Source organism: Acinonyx jubatus, chromosome B3 (genome assembly GCF_027475565.1).
Source record: "Acinonyx jubatus isolate Ajub_Pintada_27869175 chromosome B3, VMU_Ajub_asm_v1.0, whole genome shotgun sequence".
Taxonomy (NCBI): Eukaryota; Metazoa; Chordata; class Mammalia; order Carnivora; family Felidae; genus Acinonyx; species Acinonyx jubatus.
The window spans coordinates 108,995,529-109,013,963 of NC_069386.1; the positions used below are offsets into that span (position 1 = coordinate 108,995,529).

General features: G+C 51.6%; 2 protein-coding genes and 2 long non-coding RNA genes across 7 annotated transcripts in view; 2 read left to right on the forward strand and 2 right to left on the reverse strand.

Moving 5' to 3' along the window:
- GPX2 (glutathione peroxidase 2) lies at positions 1 to 3,366 on the reverse strand. Its single transcript, XM_015068153.3, has 2 exons — positions 3,009 to 3,366; positions 1 to 682 (listed from the first exon to the last, which is right to left on the reverse strand). Exons 1-2 carry the CDS (start codon positions 3,228 to 3,230, stop codon positions 332 to 334), a joined length of 573 nt encoding a protein of 190 aa, XP_014923639.1. The 5' UTR covers positions 3,231 to 3,366; the 3' UTR covers positions 1 to 331.
- Positions 3,221 to 6,093, forward strand: LOC113601337 (uncharacterized). The gene is made up of 3 exons (XR_008299458.1): positions 3,221 to 3,917; positions 4,002 to 4,057; positions 4,461 to 6,093. It is a non-coding gene; the product is annotated as an uncharacterized LOC113601337 (long non-coding RNA).
- RAB15 (RAB15, member RAS oncogene family) overlaps positions 6,086 to 18,435 on the reverse strand; it is a 23,243-nt gene continuing 10,893 nt past the window's right edge. Inside the window, exons 2-8 of one of the 4 annotated variants that reach the window (XM_027065924.2) lie at positions 16,535 to 16,677; positions 12,425 to 12,485; positions 11,602 to 11,662; positions 11,023 to 11,100; positions 10,258 to 10,347; positions 9,000 to 9,065; positions 6,086 to 8,815 (exon numbers count right to left, since the gene is read on the reverse strand). In XM_027065924.2, coding sequence (XP_026921725.1) covers positions 8,657 to 8,815; positions 9,000 to 9,065; positions 10,258 to 10,347; positions 11,023 to 11,100; positions 11,602 to 11,662; positions 12,425 to 12,485; positions 16,535 to 16,655 — 636 coding nt within the window. In that variant the 5' untranslated portion in view covers positions 16,656 to 16,677 and the 3' untranslated portion in view covers positions 6,086 to 8,656. The remainder of the gene's footprint in view (positions 8,816 to 8,999; positions 9,066 to 10,257; positions 10,348 to 11,022; positions 11,101 to 11,601; positions 11,663 to 12,424; positions 12,486 to 16,534; positions 16,678 to 18,435) is intronic. The other 3 variants (XM_053224567.1, XM_027065923.2, XM_027065925.2) reach the window with 3 other exon arrangements.
- The window catches only part of LOC113601336 (uncharacterized), a 14,793-nt gene continuing 5,070 nt past the window's right edge, over positions 8,713 to 18,435 (forward strand). The window contains exon 1 of the long non-coding RNA XR_008299459.1: positions 8,713 to 8,836. This is a non-coding gene — a long non-coding RNA (uncharacterized LOC113601336). The remainder of the gene's footprint in view (positions 8,837 to 18,435) is intronic.

Genomic DNA, 18,435 nt, shown 5'->3' on the forward strand with positions numbered 1-18,435 from the left:
TTTCCACACCTGCCCTTTATTGGACTCATCTAGCAGGCTGGCTCCGAGCCCTTCACACTCCTCAGACACCGCCCATACAGTTTAGGAAGATGCCATCATTCTGTGAAGGCCCAGATCCACCCAAGTCTTGAGCTCCAAGTAGAATCACCAACCAGAAGGTTGGGGGGAGGGAAGGGAGATAGGCAGACCGGAAAGGCAAGGCTCTTCAATGAAAGGGGCTGATCCCAAGGGAAAGCTTTGGTCCAGCAGTATCTCCTGAGGGCATTCTGAATCCTAAGGAAAGATACCTAAGGGCTGGATGGAATAGGTCTGTGTGCTGAGAAGCTTGTGTCTATATGGCAACTTTGAGGAGGCGCTTGATGTCAGGCTCAATGTTGATGGTAGGGAAGGTGCGACTGTAGCGGCGGAAGGGCTCCCCTTCCGGCCCAATAAGGAACTTCTCAAAGTTCCAGGCCACATCTGAGCGGCGTACCGGGCTCCAAATGATGAACTTGGGATCGGTCATGAGGGAAAATGGGTCATCATACGGGTAGGGGAGCTTGTCCTTCAGGTAGGCGAAGACGGGATGCTCGTTCTGACCATTCACCTCACACTTTTGGACAAGGGTAAAGGTGGGCTGGAATCCACCCCCAGGGCGCACATACTTGAGACTGTTCAGGATCTCCTCATTCTGACAGTTCTCCTGGGGGAGGAAAAAGACAAAGAGCATGGAAGAGGGAAGAGGGAAATGAAGGATCCACAAAAAATCTTTCACCCTCCTATATGCCGTTCCCAGGACTAGTCTATGTAGCGTTTTTTTCCTCTGTTCTTTCTCTTTCCTTCTTCACTGGCTTTGTCCTACTCTTGACTTGGAGTTTTCCCACTCACAGCTGTTGTTTGATGGTTTGCTAGGCCATTCCTGAAAGTCCTTGCGGTTCCTAGCTTGGCTGTTCTTAAAGTCAATGATTTAGCACTTTGAACGATTCTTTCTCTCTCCAAAGTACCCTGGACAGTTTTTAGGGTATCTGTCTGAAACTTCAACGAACCTTGAGTTCAGAGTAGGAGACAGAAAGGGAAAGAAGGCTCAAGTCCTACCACCTAGAACTCTCCCATCCACTACCTACACACAGGCACTCACACACACGTCCTGCCACCACCTTCCCTTTCCCTCTGCCCTGATTTGCCTCCATGGCTTCTAGTTATATGTGAGTGTGATAGCCTCTGCCTCCATCCTGCTCATATAAATGGGATTTATAGCTTCTTGCTTTCATCTTGCTTTGTCCCAGATCTGAAGTGTAAGTAGGAGGAAGCTTTGGTGAAGATGCCATCCAAGGAAATCTGGCTTTCAGGTGCCACAAAGGCGAAGTGAGTTAGAGATAACAATGAATGTACTCTAAATGGAATTGCTCAGTGACAAACAGGGATGAATTAAATAGGATAGAGTGTTTAGGGTTCTGGAATAGGCCAGGGGAAGGGAAGTTAAGGAAATAAGTGCCTGAGGGCTAAAGTTTGTGAATGTGTAGTTATCATTCCTTGTGCTTCCAGAATGCTATCCCAAGACTCCTGCCCCCCACACTCACTGTACTCAGCTGTGAATGCTTTAGCTCTGAACCTGCTACCCGTCTTTCCCTCCCCAGGGCCATCCCTGTCCTATTCCCACTGGGCATTCCCCGCCCCTGACAACTCCAAAGGCCCTTAGAAACCCTTATTTTCCACCCCTCCCCCTGAGTCTAGGAGTCAGATATCTCCCTGTGGGAGAAAGTTCTTGCCTCTGACCTGCTAGAACGAATCAGTACAGTCAGTTCCAGGCCATCATGACATCTTGAGCCCAGGGGTGATCTCTATTAGACTTCTTATCTCTTCGTGCAAATGGCTGACTGGCTACCGGGTAGGTTATGGATTCCCTCCAGCCACTGGCTAGCCTGAGGTGATGGTGTAAAGGGTGGAGGCACCTCTCAGGCCGAAGAGATACTCCTAAAGAGGTTTTGCCCTTTCTCTCGCCTGCCCTGGCCAAGCCTAGAAACAGATGGAGACAGGGAAGGAATAATGAAAGCCGTGATGGTTCGAGCTCACATTTGTCACTAGCCAAAGACACTTCAGCCTTCCTGCTTGTATCCCTGCTAATCTCTTCCTTGCCTTCACGCCACTGTGAATCGAACTAAGGGGGTTATAATTAGAGGGTTCACTTGAGGACACTCTGCTTGCTTTTGCTGTTAAAATAATAAGTGAAAATAGAAGAGAACTTGAAGTGTGTGGGCTGAAGATCTATAACTTGACCCAGTAATCAGAAACAGAGATTCCATCCAAATGGGACACACACACACACACATACACACACACACACACACACACACACACACACACACAAATCAGAGCCAGAGAGGTGCATGTGATGCCCAGAGGAAACACGTGCATATTGTAAACCCTTAGCTTTCCACCAAAATCACCCTCCACTTGGCCGATTTAAAACAAAATCCTTTAATCTAAATAATACAGTTGCTTACACTTGCATATTACCTTGTATTTTTCAAGGTATTTTTGTGTATCTTATCCCCTGAACCTCCCAGTCATCCTGTGAGATAAATGATACTATCCCCCATTTACAGGTGAGGAAACTAAAACAGAAAAATCAAGTGACTCTTTGTAGGGCACAGAGCCACTAAATAGCAAAACCATGTCTAGCTGGAACTAAGGTCCCCTGGGTCAGTCCAATCCTAGTTTGACTGTTGATCTATGTCCTCCACTCATCCATTCAGCAGATATTTAATGAGTGCCCTCTCTACAGTGGAGAGAAAAACAGATCTGGTACCAGCCCTCATGGAGTGTAATGGAAAGACAATAAACAGTGTTTAAGCATAGTTAGAACCACATACACTCCCCCCTGGTATTCACATGTACCTAAAGACCTGGATTAACAAAACATACCTGTGATTCCAGACACTCCAACACACGGTCATCCTCCCCCTCCCCTTAGCCTACCAAAGCTTCACCATCCCACCTCCTTGGGTACAATGCAAGGGACCCCTCACCTGATGTCCAAATTGATTGCAAGGGAAGCCAAGAACCACCAGGCGCCTGGGAAAGCGGCATTGCAGCTCGTTGAGCTGGGTGAAGTCCCGAGTGGTTGTGCCTCAGAGCGAGGCCACATTCTCAATCAGCACTGCCCTGCCTCGGAACGTATTGAAATCTACCTTCTCCCCATCCAGGCTGATAGCGCTGAGGTCGTAGAAAGACTTGGCTATGTAAGCCATGGTGAAGGTGCAGACTGAGACCTGCAGAATGGTGTGAGCCCGCTTAAGGGTCTGTTAAAGGGGTGGAGAGGAAGGAGGAGCCTGGCCAGACAGGAAGGATTTCACAATGGGGCTTTGAGCATCCCCAGGATGACTTAGCAAAAACAGTCACCCACCTGTAAGTGCTGTTTCAACAAGGAGGTTGCTCCTCCTATTTACAGACTCTGAACAAAGCCACCTACCTGCCCCACCCTGCTGGCAACCTGGGAAGGGCCAATTTGATATCTATGTGCAAACATGAATAATTCACTACTTGCAGGAAACTAGAGCCCCAAAGGTCAAATGGGGAGGAAAAAAGGGAGGGAGGGATGCAGGATTGACTCCGACCTGCCCCAGCAAGTTGTTCTCACTTGGCACAGACGTTTATTGTCTGCGGAGGGCCAGGCTCTGAACTGTGCCACTGAGAGGTCAGGGTCTGCCTAGATCTGAAAGATGAGGAAGAGAATTGGGATACATGTTCCCTCAACTCAGACTACAACTGAAACCTATATATTACCGTGCATGTGTTTTTCTTTGGCTGTTGCCTTCCACGGGCACAAAATCAAAGGGACCCTTAGGAGGACAGTGTGATTTTCTAGAAATAATGGCTTTCAGTGGCTCAGCTTGCACCAGGCAGAAGAGATGAAGTTTGTCTTGGAAAGTCTTTCAGTGAGTGATATTACTGGTGCTGGAGACTGCCTGCGCCCTTGCCCCCCTGCATGGCACTGCAGAGCCTTCCACTCTGCTCCACAGGGTCATGCGGCTGACATCAGTCATGGTCGGGGTAATGGGGAGGAGTCGCAGAGCAGGTGAGTAGCTCCAAGGGCATGAGCTGCACCTGCCTTCTCTCAGACACTCAGTCCCAAAGACTGCTCACAGCAGGCTGGTGCTGGTCATTCCCCCATGGAAGAAGTGTGCAGGGAGCCAAAGCTTCCATGGTTCTAGACCGAGTCGGGCCACCTGTGATGTTTTCAGCCCCAGATATGCAGTGTACTGCAGGACATGTGAGGACCTAAGGGAAGAGCTAGTGTGCTTCATTCTTCCAAGCACCTACCAGCTCAACAAATTCGTGTTTTGTTTTTGTTTTTTTTTTTTTTTAATGTCTGGATTTCTCTACCAGTAAAACTGGCAATTAGACTCTACCTGGCTTTGGGATTTTTAGAGTGTTATTTCAATAACAATGCAAATGTTTACTAGAGAGTGTTTTCACAGGTACATGTCCATTGGGAACTGTCTTCGAGAACAAATAAGCAAGGCTTGGGAGCAGCTGGTATTGAGAATCTGATTTGCTGAGAAGATGGAGGAACTAGTCACCAGGGAGTGTCCAGCTTTTCTGGCTTTTGTGGCCTGTTCCATAGGTCTTTAGAGCCCATGGGAACCTGTGTCTCTACTGGCTGCTCCCTAAAAACAAGCCTCCATTACTTGAGTGGGAATGGAATCTTTGGCCATTAAAGGAGGCAGGAAATGCAGAGTGAAGTGTGTCTCTCCCCGCCCCCTCCCCCCCCCCCCCCCCCCCAGCCCCGAGACTGGGTAGAGTTCCTAGAAACAGCCCAATAAATGTTCCTACCAGGCCACGGAGTCAGAAGAACTTGGCCTTGACAGTGGGCTGAACTTCAACATGAACTTGCCAGGCTTATCTGCATGCCTGGAGCTTTCCCAGTATTCTCTAGGCATCTGGACATCTCTTATTGGCTGCCCCTCTGGTCCTCTGTCCAGGAAGACCATGGAAGTTCCTGAGCTGAGTGGGGGCTCCCTCTTCCTTAGGGACACGCCATCCCTTTTCTCCAAGTACAATTTAGGACCCTTTGTCATGCAGGCTCTCACCTTTCATGATTGAATAAAACTGATGAGACTCTCCTAAAATACTTTGTTTCCAACTTTACCTCAAACTGGCTTGAGTTGGAGGTAAACTCAAGAAGCTTATTACTTTGGACATGCACTAACAAGTGTGTGATTCCCATGGCTTTCCGCAGTAGTTGTTCTGGAAACTGCACTGGCTTAGAAGGCAAAAAGTCCAGGTAGGTGATGGTTCTCAACTCTGGCTACAGATGAGAATTGCTTATCAGGATTTTTCTACATAGAGATACCAACGCTTTTCCCTCCAGAGATTTCAATTCTGATGTTTCTAGCCATGACTCTGCCACTGTTAGATGAGGCCCTTAGGCACCTGTTGCCTTATCTGCTGAATTTAGATAATCACTCTCCTGATCTCCCACAGATATGATTGTTAGGATGGAAGAGATCAAGTATTGCAAGTTTTCTATAACTATGAAGTGCAGGTGAAGATCTTAAGCTACCACCAGCCTGCCTTTTTTGACTCCTTCTTCATTGTATCCTGACTCCCATTTTCTATCTCTTCCATCAATTGTGTGCCCCAAAGTATAGTATTTGGCACCCCCAGGTCCCCAAGATCACAGTCTGCCTTGCTTCCTTGGAGTATCCAATCACAGGACCAGGACAAACTTCTGAAAGATTACTTAATCCCTCCTCATGCCTTCAGGAAGACTTGTTCCTGTCCATCCCAGACAGAGGAGAACGTTCTTGGCTTTAAAGACTCCTTCAGACATAGATATTCAGCATCCTGCCAGTGACTCAATCTTATTTCTGCACTGTAGGCCCACTAGAGAGCATCGGGGGTATGGCTGGGCTCCCCTGCAGGTGGCATCAGGAAAGGTACAATAAGGAAGATGACGGTCTGCTGCTTCCATTGTCATTCTACTACTGTTGCTTTATAGGGTTCTGGAGCCTCTTTTACTGGCACTGCCTCTCCCTCTCCCCCTTATCTGACAGGGTCAAGTGAAAACTACCCCCCGGGGACTCATACAGGCAGCCATACCTCTGGTTTGAAATATTCTTTATTTTGTAAACATCTGTGTTTAAAATAGATGAACCCTGCTCACAAGTCATATATTGGTTCTGAGACACAGTACACAAAGTTCACCCGTCACAGGGAGATGGTGGGGGCTCTGGAGCAGGTGGAAATGCCTGGGGCTGGGCTGAATCTCAAGACAGCAGATGCAGAGGTGATAAGTAAACAGGCAGAAGTACCTGTGCAAAACTCTGGGCCTAATGCCAGATCCCAGGCCACCTCTTGGACTGGAGAAGTTTAGGGGTGAGATGCCGACTCCAATTCCTTGTGAGCATAGCTGCACCCTAAAAGTTCAACCCTCTGGCTCCCATACCTCTCCCCAGCTGTGGCCCTTGGGGATGGGGCTAATCAGTTCATAGAATCTCCACCCTATGCTTTCCCTTCCAGAACCCCTAGGGTACAGTAAAAATATAGTCCCTCTGTCCCAAGGGGGCTAGGAGAGAAAGGCAATGGTGCTCTGCCTGATCCTCAGGGAAAGCTGCAATACTGATCCAGGTTGGAGCCAGCGCCCTGAAGTCCCTGGCAGAGGGCACACTGTGGGTTGGCATAACCATCTCCCTGCCCCCAGTGTGATGCTGTGTCTAACACCTGAGGAGTCAGTCCTCAAGAAAGCATCCCAGCCATAGTCATGACTTCATCCTAAAGAGTCTTTATCTAAATTTCTCATTAGCTAACAATTTGTAACTATTCCTGCCCTCCTTTTCCTTCCACTACGGTTAACCTATCCCTGTCCCTACATCCTGAGCTACCCTCTCCTACTCTGATAAGAGTCAGAAGGAAAGGTTTGGTCATTTCTTCCCCACTTTTGTTTTTTGTTTGTTTTTTTTTTTTTGGGAGGAATAAGGAAGTGGGGCTCTTAATCCTTCACCTGTGTGTGCCCTGGACTTTGGTCCTTAGTTGATGAACGTTCAGTGTTGTCTTAGCTCCAGCCCTAGCCATGTGATGCTGCTAATATGTAGCTTAAGAATGAGCCTCCTCCTTGGGAAGGTGGGGAGGAACCCTACTAGGGCTGCTAACTGACTTGTTCCTTCTTTAAAGCACCTCCTTCAAGCCACTCTTGGGCCATGTGGGGTTAAAGGAACTTCTTCCTGAATGAAGAGCTCTGGAGGAGGGAGTCCACTTCCCTCCTCCTGTAGCCACAGTGCCGGTGGCTCCTGTTCCAGGAGCTAGAGGGGCAAGATGAGCACTTTGTCTGGAAGGCTGAAGAGAACAGCACCAAGCATTTCTACCCAGGGCCTTCTTTCTCTCTCCCCATGAAGTCACAGCTCTTCTCCCATAGACTTTGAGTCTCAGCGAAACCTTGAGAGCTGAAGGCTGGGTTGGGTGGATATGTCCCCTCTTACTTGCCAGGGGGTTGCGGGGAAAGGCCCTTCTTACACAGAAAGGGAAGCCGGGGCCCAGGGAGCTCTGCTTCTGCCATATTCCCCTCTGGTGTGCACAATGCCGTCTCTGGCCTCCTCCCCCTTGCTTTAACCTGATATATAGGGGCTAGACCTTCATCTCCAGACACTCCTCTTTCTGGGGGTGTGTGGTTTGCTTGTCAATATCGCTGGCCCCTGGCTTTCCTTGCCCCTGCAGTGCCCTGAGGCCTCGGTCCATGTCTTTAAATTCAGGAGCCCAGGTGGGGAGAAACTGCATACAAGGGGCACGGGAGGTAGAGAACGGAGGTGACTTCTTATCCCTGCCTCCCCACAACATTTTGTTTTCTTCTCTGAAGCACCTGCTTCTGAGCTCACTTCCCCCAAGAGGCAGGTGGGCAGGCGGCCAAGCAAGGCCCAAGCTGGGGGGTGGGGGGGCAGGCAGGGAAAGGTGGGACAGCCCCAGTCTTGAGGACCACCAGGTTGGCGTTTCCTTCCTGCCTTGAGGTACATTTCCCCAGACCACTGGTGAGGCAGGCCCATGGCGTGAGAAGCGACGGTGGGGAGGGAAGATAGGAAGAAGTACCCTGTAGGCTTTGGCCCCTTCACAAAGCAGGGGGGTTCTCCCAGAAGAAGAATATGGAACATCCCCATGAGCCTGAGTCCATTCCCTTGGACAGGGTTAGGGAGAAAGGAAAGAAAGAAGCTGCACCAGCAGCCACACAGGAGGACATACAGGGAAAGAGGTGTGAGGGGCTTTGATACAAAACACACTGGAGGGGAAGGGGACAAGAAAGAGAAGTGGGAGGAAGAGAGAAAAAGCAGAGAGGAGGCAAGATGCACTGAGAAAGAAGGGGCCTTAAAGTGGCCGTACTCCAGACTGGGCCACTGTCCGGGGAGCTCGGGGCGGTGAGACAGTGCCCATAGCGTACTGGGGGCTCATAGCAGACCCGTGGCAGGGAAACAGGCTGAAGGGAGCCACTCCAGGCTGGAGGGGCTGGGGGCAGAGGCTGCTCAAAGATGACAGCGGGGCTGCTCTCAGGGCCAGGCAGGGGAGTAGCAGCTACTGGTATTCCACAGGGTCACCCAAGTGAGAGGAGAAGCAGGGCAAAGCCCGGACTCCCTGTCTGCCACAGGCCTCCTGAGGGGAGGGGGATTGGCGGCTGCTCCACGCAGGACCCTCAGCACCAGCAGGTTTTTGAAGAGTTCGCTGGGCCCTCAGGTTTGCCCTCATCCTCCTCCAGCTCGGCCAATGCCAACTCATTGCTGGCACGTGTCCGGAGACCATCCAGCTCCTTCCTGTGGGCCTGCAGCACCAGCTCTGTCAACCGCGTGAAAGACTGGGAAACCAAGGGTCACAGGTTAGTCGGGCTCCTCCTCCTCTTCCCAAGGCAGCCCTGTAACTGTCCCAGGGGCGGGGGCTCATCTGACCCGGGCTCCCGTCCCGTCCGCTGCCTCCTCTCGTCTCCCCACTCTACTGGACTCAGCCCAAGAGGCAGGGTAGCTGGGCTTCGGAGCGCTCACCTCTTTAATGTTGAGGTTGGTGCAGGCACTTGTTTCATAGAAGTCCATGCCGTACTCTTTAGCCAGCTGCAAGAAAAGAACATTCCTGAAAGGGAGTCAGTAAGGGAAGGGAGGTGCCCACAGCACCTGGCACATACTTCTGCCATTGCCCTCATAGCCCCTGCTGTGTCGTGACAATTTCTCACAGTAGGTCGCTTCTCAGACCAACCGGGAGCTCCTTCTAAGACACAGGATAGCAGAGCATGGAGACGTTCCACAAACACCCTCCCGCACTCCCCACCCGCCTCCATGCAGACACACCCCTGCCCCCGGTGCACACAGCTCATACGTCAGGAGATAAATATATCAAAATCTTGGGCAAGATGTCAAATTAATAAAAAACACGGGCTTTGGGATCAAACAGACCCAGACTTAGACACCAGCGCTGCCGCTCAGCAGCTGTACGACTGTGGACAAATATATCTCTAAGCCCAGCTCTGCCATCTGTTAAACAGGGGAGAGGGTGTCTCTCAACCAAAGTCACGGAATGACTAAAAGGGGTCATGCGTCTCAAAGCACTTGCTTAGCGCTGGCCACGCATACGGTGTTCGATAAATACTGCTCTAGGAGGATTTGCTTCTACTTTCAGATTTTTCAATGACCACGTGTTATTTTTGCATACCAAAAGATCCATTTTCTCTTAAGCGCTATGGACGCAAAGAGGGAGAGAAAAGCTCTGGAGGCCCTTGGAGTGGGTAGATGACTCTTGTCTCCGTGGTATTCATCCTTCTGTGCTCTGGGAGGGTGGTCTCCCTTGGCACCACCTTCCTACCCTCTCTGCCCCATGGCTTCTCTCTGACCGTGGGCCCTGCATTCCCTCATTTTCCTCCCTACTCCCTTCCAATAGAAGGACGGGGTGGGATGCCTGTAGATGGTAGCCATGGCTGGATGCTGCTGGAGAAGCCAGCGATCTGAAGCTCTTCCTCACCACGAACATTGGGATGATCTCTTTAGCAGAGCGTAATCCTGCTCTGGGGCACTTAGAGGTGGACAGTCTTTGTTTTTGGATGGTCTTTGTTTCAGGGTGGACCCCAAATCAGTCCTGAAGGGCAGAAAGCAAATTCTCAAGGATGGCAACTCCCCTAGTGCCTTAGGGAACTTTGGAAAGTGCCAGGGTGCCTGATGACAGGGACAGAATCTTGGGTCCCAGCCCTCAGGACTGGCCCTGGAAGGCGGCAGAAGACCCAAGGGATGGGTTCGGCCAGCTTGCTCCACTTACCTGCTGCCCTTGCTCTCTTCCCACCTGCCGCTTCTGCTCTTCATCGGCCTTATTCCCTATGAGGATCTTCTGGACACCTTCTGGTGCATACTAGGGACAAAGGACAAGCAGAACTGCCAGTGAGTGCTGCCTTTCCCTCCTATCTCCCCACCCTACAGTCTCTTGGCCTCTATACCAGCACCAAGCTGAAGAGCCCTAGGGACAGAGCAGGCTGATGGGGTGCAAGTGCAAGGCTTCCCCAAGTGCCACGGCCGACCCCGGGGGTCCCGGAGGGCTGTTATGGGGACAGCTTAGAGTAGGAGGCACTCTGACTACTACTGGTGCTTCCTGGAGTTGGACAACTGGTATCTGAACTGGCAAGGGCATTGCACTTAAGCCCAGCCCTTCATTCTACTGATGAAGAACTGGGGACTCAGAGAGTTCAAATGGCTTGCCCGAGACTCCAGAGCCAGGACTAGAACCCCAGTCTCACGATTTCAGGAAGGAAGCTGGTCACAGGGTGGGCTTTGGCCTAACTCATTTCCAAGGACGAAACAGCCATGGAGTCCTGGCTGGGCACAGAGCATGGATGGCATGGCAGCTTGGGCTCCTTCCCCATGTCTTACTCACCCAGAGGTCTTCATCCAGAGCCATGGAAGGCAAGGTTTCCTGGGAGTGTTTGCTCACCAACCCCGAGAGCCTCGGCCCTTCCCATCTGGCCCTCGCTCTGCCTTCCCCTCTGAGGTGCCCCTCCCCCGCCCCCAACGATGAGGCAGCATCTCCTACCTCATCCACATCACTGACCCACTTCATGATGTGCTGGTAAGAGCGCTCGCTGCTAATGTCGTAGACTAAAAATATCCCCTGAGAGAGAGAGAAGGAGAGAGAAATGGGGGAGGTAGATGCACACAGAGACCGTGCATAGTCATGGGGCCGGAAGCAGGTGTGGTACCTTAAATGCTGGGTCCCACTCTCCCTTCTCCCTGCTTAGCATACTGAGGATCCCTCAGCACCCAGAAACTTCTCCTTCTCTCTCATACCCCCAAAGCTATTGCACCCTAGGCCTATCACGGAACTCTCTGAGGTGGGAAGGAACCAAATATTCTGACTGGGGTCTTTGGCCCAGGGTGGAGGGTGGAAGCTGGGGATGACGGTAGGGGACTTGCCTGTAGTGTGTGGTCAGAGAATAACTAATAATTGAATGAATGATCAATGAATAATCGCAAGACTGCCTGAGACTGCCCTTGCCAGCAGGCGATCTGAGGGCCCTCTTTTGGGAGTCAGTAACATAAATATCTCAAACACCCAGAGTGGGGAGTGTGGATGGCAGCGTCCCACCTCCAAACCCTGAAAATGGTGGCTCACCTGGGCCCGTCGATAGTACTGCTTTGTGATGGTCTGATATCTCTCCTGCCCCGCTGTGTCCCTGTAGTAGAAAGCCAGTCCCTCAGAGGAGCAGGGACCATGGAACCAGAGGGGGAAGGGAGGAACAGGAGCTGGGAGACCCTGTGCCCTTGCAGGAAAAACTGGGGAGCTACAGGGTGAAATATCAGAGGAGCTTGCATCCCCAAGGGGGTCTGAGCATATCTGACCCTGCGGGAGAGAGGCCTGATTATCTGGTGCTGACAGGGCTGATGGGGTCTTGTCAACTACAGCTACGCCAGGAGCTTCAAACATAACTGGGCCTTGGACAACTCTGTAGAATTTGGCCGTTGTGTTCAGACAGGGTGGACACATGTACCCTTCTCAACCTGGAGGCAGCTCCAAAGGCTGTTCAAAGGCCAGGCTTGCAGGAGCGTCAGGCCAGAGAGCCACAGCGGCCCCCTGTGGCTACTGGTGGGAACTGCACCATGCTAGATGGAGCTCTCTCCCCAGGGTCCCAGGTAGCCCTCCCTCCTACCACACTGCAGCATGGCCCAAGGGCAAAGCCTTTTCGGAAAACAAAGCCACACTGGTTAGTTTGCCAATTCCTTCTAATTCCTGCCCCTTGGTGACTTGTGGCCAATCTCATAAGGTTTCTTAAGAAAAAGAGATTAAGGCTCCTAGGAGCAAGAGATGGGCTTTGAGACATCAGCTTCTCTCCACAGAAGAGGTGGCCAGTTATCCCAGATGCAGCCTTGGGATTTCTACACATGGCAGTGGAAGCCTGGGGCTCTCCTCCCGCATCTCCTCCCCCTACTCAACTCACCAAATCTGTATCCGCACTTTGATGCCATCTACCTCTATGGTCTTCATCTTAAAATCCACGCCTGGGAAAGGAAGAGAGCAAGGAAGTTACGAAGGGTACCACTGAGACCTGAATGGCAAAGGCCCAGGGCACTCACACTGGAAGGGATTTCCTATGGATTAATTTGGCAGAAAGATGGCATGAAGTGAGGAGGGACTTCCTGAACCAAAAATTGACCCTGAGAAAGTATCCAGGGCTTTGAATGGAGCTTCCCTTCCTCCTTGACATGAGAGTTGCCATGGGTAAAGGGGTGAGGCAGTGCAGGAGGAGGCAGGGTGAGTATGGGGGAGTCCACTCCATCGCTGCCTCGCTCAGCCCCCAAGTGTGTCTCGCTCTCCTCAGTATGAAGTCTTCCTATTTATCCTTCTGGAGACTGCAGGTATTTACTTATCCTCCCTGGAACTCTAACGCCTAGGAATAGCAACCCACCGAATTTGCCTCTTATTTTTTTTTTCTTCCTCTGCCTAAATTTTTTAATCTTTATTTATTTTTGAGAGAGAGAGAGAGAGAGAGAGAGAGAGCGTGAACAGGGGAGGGGCAGAGAGAGAGAAAGGGAGACAGAATCCGAAGCAAGCTCCAGGTCCTGAGTTGTCAGCACACAGCTTGATGCCGTGCTTGAACCCATGAACCTCAAGATCATGACCTGAGCTGAAGTCATATGCTTAACCTACTGAGCCACCCAGGTGCCCCTCTCTGCTTATTAATAACCAGGAGGGAATGTGGCGCTGTCACAAATGTGGGGAAGGCACACAGACCCTGGAGAGAGAGGACTGTGTATACAGCCCTTGGCACCTAGCAAAGTCCCACCAAGGCCTGGTGGATCTGCTGTTGACTAGCCCCACTTACTGGAGGAGGCACTGTTGTTTACTTCTTTATTTAGAAGGAGCATGGGCTTTGAAGTCAGGCCTGAGCTTGAATCCTGACTCTGGCCACTTAACTCATAGCTATGACTTTGGACACCTTTCTTCTCTGAGCCTCCATTTCCTCATCAGTAAAATAGTGACATTCCCAGTCATCTCAGAAGGTGGCTGAGAAGACCAGATGAGACACGGTGCCTGGCACCTGGTAGCTATTCAATTGACTACAGTTATCATCATAACCTGGTACAGTCCTGATCCATAATGGGTGCTTGTAAATGACTACCAGTGACCAGGGGAAGAGGCAGTGCCACAGCATGTCACTGGGGGAGGGAGGGGAGGACAAACAGTGTTCTCAGGCTCATCTGCCCAAGGGCTTGAGGAGCTAAGCTGCCACAAGACACAGGAAACAAGGCATTTGGCAAACCAGCCCAAGGCAGAAACATCTGGGGACACTTGCAGGAGTCAGCAGCACCAGCACACAGGCCTGAGTCTGAGAGATGGCAGGGATGAGGGAGACATTTTTATCACCATGCTTCTTCCCAGCCCTAACTGTGCCCGGTGATTCAAGAGCTGTATCTAGTAGGTTAATTAAGCTTAAGTCTTTGTGTGCTCCCTGGAGACAGGTCAGGAATGGGCACCATTAACCAGTTTTCCGATGGAGAACACGGTAAAGGCAGAGTACCAGACGGGCAGCAGTCACCAAAGACACAGCCCCAAAGACCGGAGAGGTACGAGAGTCCCCAATACTGCCGCTATTCCCCCTCGGCATTACTTCTTAACCAATGGGAATGTTTCTCCCCTCCTCCAGCCTGTCCCCAGGCTTCCACGAACACAGGCAGATTACATTCAGGCCCTTCCCTCTCACCATCGAGGCCAATCATCATTTAACTAGAGGGGAGAAAAAGATCCAGAATGGACAGCCCAAACTGAATCAAGTTGGTCAGACGTGAATCATTTTCCGCCTGCTCAAGCTGATTCATATCTATTGAGCTGTACTTTTCCAAATGGGCAATGTCTGGCAGCCATTCTTCCAAGTGTGCTGAGAAAGCGAGGGTGGAGGGCACCTGGCCTCGGTGGGGGCAGTGGCATGCCACGCCTCCCCAGACAAACAGTTGTCAAGAATTTGCTTCTCGCCATCCCTGGCATGGAAGGGAATCAGGAAATTCTTGTTCTTTCATGGTGTAGTGCCTACTTCGAAGGAGGACCGGCAATTTTGTTCATTTTACAATCAAACCAGCTCATGCTAGCCCAGCAAGCCTGGCCAAGGACAGTGCCTTGTGCAAAGTGGTCACAAGGTAGCAGAGAGGGAGAGAGAAGGGAACTTACTATGTGCCCTTGCCCTGCACAGTGCTAGGTGCAGACAGAGTGGTAAAAAAAAAAAAGACAAATGGTCTCTAACCTTACAGAGCTTAGTGGAAAGGAAACAAAGGCCCGGAGAGGTAAGATAAATAGCCCAAGGTCAGCACAGCAGGTGGTAGAAATTGGCAGGCCTGTTTGATGTCAGAGCCCTGACTACCCCCAGCACTCTTCTCGGGGAACGAGAGTTGTGTACTGACTAAACACAGAGGACTTAACTGTACCGTACTGGTTTCTCTGTAGGTCCTTGAGCTGTGGGTCCCCGGCTCAGCCGGGCAGGAGGACACTGTGTGAGAATGTGAGCAGCTGTTAAAAGAGGCAGCACTGACACGAAGACGCAGCTATCCTGGGAGTGAGCCCTGGGCTTGGATTCCTTCTCCAGCTTCCCTCACTTCTTAGCTGCATGGCCAGGGACCGAGGCTGAGGAGTGCTGGGGGCCCACAGCATCCCTACCCCCATCGTCTCACAACCTAGGTCCTCCTGACCACCCAGTAAGATTTGTGGAGTTCAGAGAAGCGAAATGCTTCAATTTTGGCTATTCATATGCACTAAGGAAGAAACAGGAAGTCTAGTCCTTTTGAGGGATCTTACTCACCCACCCGCCCCCCCCCCCTTTTTTTTTTAATTTAAAGAAGATGAACTGCTCAGTGATCTTCTAGTGGAATTTATTCTTTCTACTCTCTCTGGTCCCATAGCCTGGACCTCCCACTGTGTCCACCCTCCAATCATCCCCTGGCCCGCCATGACGGTGCCCATCCGTGGCCCCTCCACCCCCATGTGGCTATTGGTTTTCTCCACTGCTGAGCACTGCGGGGCACTCAAACCACTGGCTTTGTTGGGTCACTCACAGACCTCTGCTTTCCCACCTTAGCGGGGCCCTCATAGCTGCTCGGTACCCGTTTATACAGAGGTGTGTTCACCCATCACTTGCCTGGAAGCCACTGTCCCTTCACGGAAGGCTTCAGTCCCCTAGCCCCCCCTCCTTGGTGCCATGCACTCCACAGAATTTCTTCGCCACTCTCCAGGGGCAAGATGAATGCTGCCTTATGAAGCCATTCCTGAGGCCTACCTCATTTCTTCAGAGTGTGCCTCTGTTCTATCTTCCTTGGGGAAAGAGTCCTCTGTCCTTCCCAAGCCTCGCCTCTCAGCTCCTCATCAGCCCCCTCTGGGTGCTCATCCTAACAGTCTGGCCCCTCTTTGCTGATCTCCAAACTCTATGTGGAGGAGAAATACTCTCCATCCACCTCCATCCCCTGTGTGTCCTCATTCCGGGTCCTCTAGGGCAGCACGTCTCAAACTCTAAGGTGCATGCAGATCACGTGGGGATTGTGTTAAAATGCAGACTCTGATTCGGTAGCTGTGAGGTGAGGCCCGAGATGCTGGATTAAACTTCCAAATGAGGCTGATGCCGTTGGCCCATGGATCACACTTTTGAAAGCCGGCTTCTAGACAGTGGTTCTCAAGGTGTGGTCCCCAGACCCGTAGCATCAGCATCAGCTGGGACTTGTTGGAAAATGCAAATTCTTGAGTTCCACCTCAGATCTGTGGAATCAGAAACTCTGTGGGTGGGGGCCCTCGAATCTGTAGTTCAACAAGCTCTCCAGGTGTTCTAACACAGCCTGAAGTTTGAGATTTGGACTAACGCTTTGCACCTGAAGGGTCAGGTGAGGCAGCACGGGTGTTCTCCCATTCTCCAGGTGTGCTTTGCAGGTGCTCAGCCTTAGAATCACCTGGGGTGATTTTTTTTTTTTTTAAATCAGAAAGAATCAGAAAGACTTGGATCTAAATCCTGATTCTGGCACTGGCTGTGTGACTTTGGGCAACTTTCTATTTCTCTGAGCTTCAGTTTTCTTACCTGTAGAATGACAATACCACTGGCCTCCTAAGAGCTGTTGTGGGATACGAATTAGGCAGTGGATGTGAAGCACGTGCACATAGTAGGAGGTCGTGCGCATAGTAGGAGGTCGTTCTCTCATCCCTCTGCAGAATAACAGCTTCCTGGAGAGCAGCCAGGAAAACAAACCCAGAGAGCCTTTGGTGTGGAAACGGTTACATGGTCTAGTCCCTTACTACCCCATTGCCCTTGCTAATCCAGGGGCCAGCAGCATCAACATCATCAGGGAGCTTATCAGAAATGCAATTCTCCAGGTGCACCCAGACCTGCTAAACTTTAGGCACACTAAAGTTTGACAACCACTGTCTAGCCCATCTCTAGGCAGAGCCACACCCAAGGCTCATAATGACACTTATGATCGCTGCACACCCATTAGCTAGGGAATCCAGAGCCCTTAATTCTCGTGCCAGCCCTGAGAGGCAGGTAAGAGCGGTGATTACTACCATAGGCACAGAGTAGCCACATAGCATCCTCATGCTCCCACACCCTGTGGCTGAGCCAGAACCGGAAAACTGGCCTCCTAACACCCACCCACTGCTCCCTTGACCAGTGGCTGCAGAATCGTACTGCCTTTTCTGTCACACCCTGGCATGCCCCCCGTACCTGTTCTATTATGAGGCATCTAGAAGTGAGGCCCTGGGCACTCGTGGAGCAAGCCCGCCCAAACCTATTTTCAGGACACCCCTGTTCCTTGACGCGGTTGAGGACTGCGCCAAGCGCAGATGCATCACCCTGCACGGTGCCACGTCACTGTCCCTACAGGAGAGCCGACTTCCCTTCCCAGGCCCAGGGAACGCTGTAGTGTGAAGAAACAAGCACACCGCCTCCACGCAGCTCCGGCAGATGTTCTTGGGAACACTGGGAGCCCCGGACGAGAAAGTCAGGGAGATGGGGGCCCTCTGCCAACCAAGTGCCTAAAGCACGAGGTGAAGCTCATCATTCTTATTCAGCATCTCAGAGGTGCCAGTCATGGTGGCTGCCACACCAGCATCCCTTTCCGGCCAGAACCGCCCAGCCCAAAGCCTCTGCAGGGACGCAGGGCCGGGTGCAGTGTGCTCTCTGTGGACAAGCAGTTCCTAACCGGACCAGAGGTGGGTGTCTGACCAAAGGAGGCCCGTTGGTGGGCTTGCTGGTGACCCCCAAGGTGACCTGGCCAACAGTGACAAGGGACTCTGGCTAAGCCGATCAAACCAGCCCCCTCCAGATGGTGCAGATAGGATTGGTCAGTTGGCAACTAGAGGAACACGAGGCAGATGTGCAGAGAAGCAGAGATGCCTCGAGACAGAGCACACTGGCCAGAGTCGGGGCTGGGGTGCTGGATCCTGGCACAGACCCCGCCTTCCAGCCCACGGGTACCTTCAGAGCACATCCCCCTTTCCTAGCGAAGCCTGAAAGCGCCTCTGGGTCACCTGAAGATTCACAGCCTGTGGCTGTCGGCTGCTGCCTCACGTCCCCTACCCCCAAGGCAAGCAGGCAAGCTGTTTCAACAATAGGGCAGGGAGGAAAACACCCCCCAAATTCCATGCTTGTTGCTGCTTATTTTTTGTCTTCCAGCCCCAACTAGATGCAAAGTAACTAAGGGGAAGACAGTATATTCTGCATTTGACAATAAGTTGTTTGTTTTTAAAATCTCTGCCTCCACTCCAGCAGAGTGCCGGACATAAAGTAGTAATTCCATAGGTGGCATCCCCCTGCCCCAGGGAGCATGAGGAGGATGGGCACCTGTGGCTCAAGAGCAGGGACGCGTGTCCTGCCATGTGCATGCGTCACGGACATTGGCAAGAAAAGCTCCTCAGCTAAGTGACTGCCACCTAGGACCGTGGACAGTGTTGCCCTCACTACATCGATGGCCTCTGGCTCTT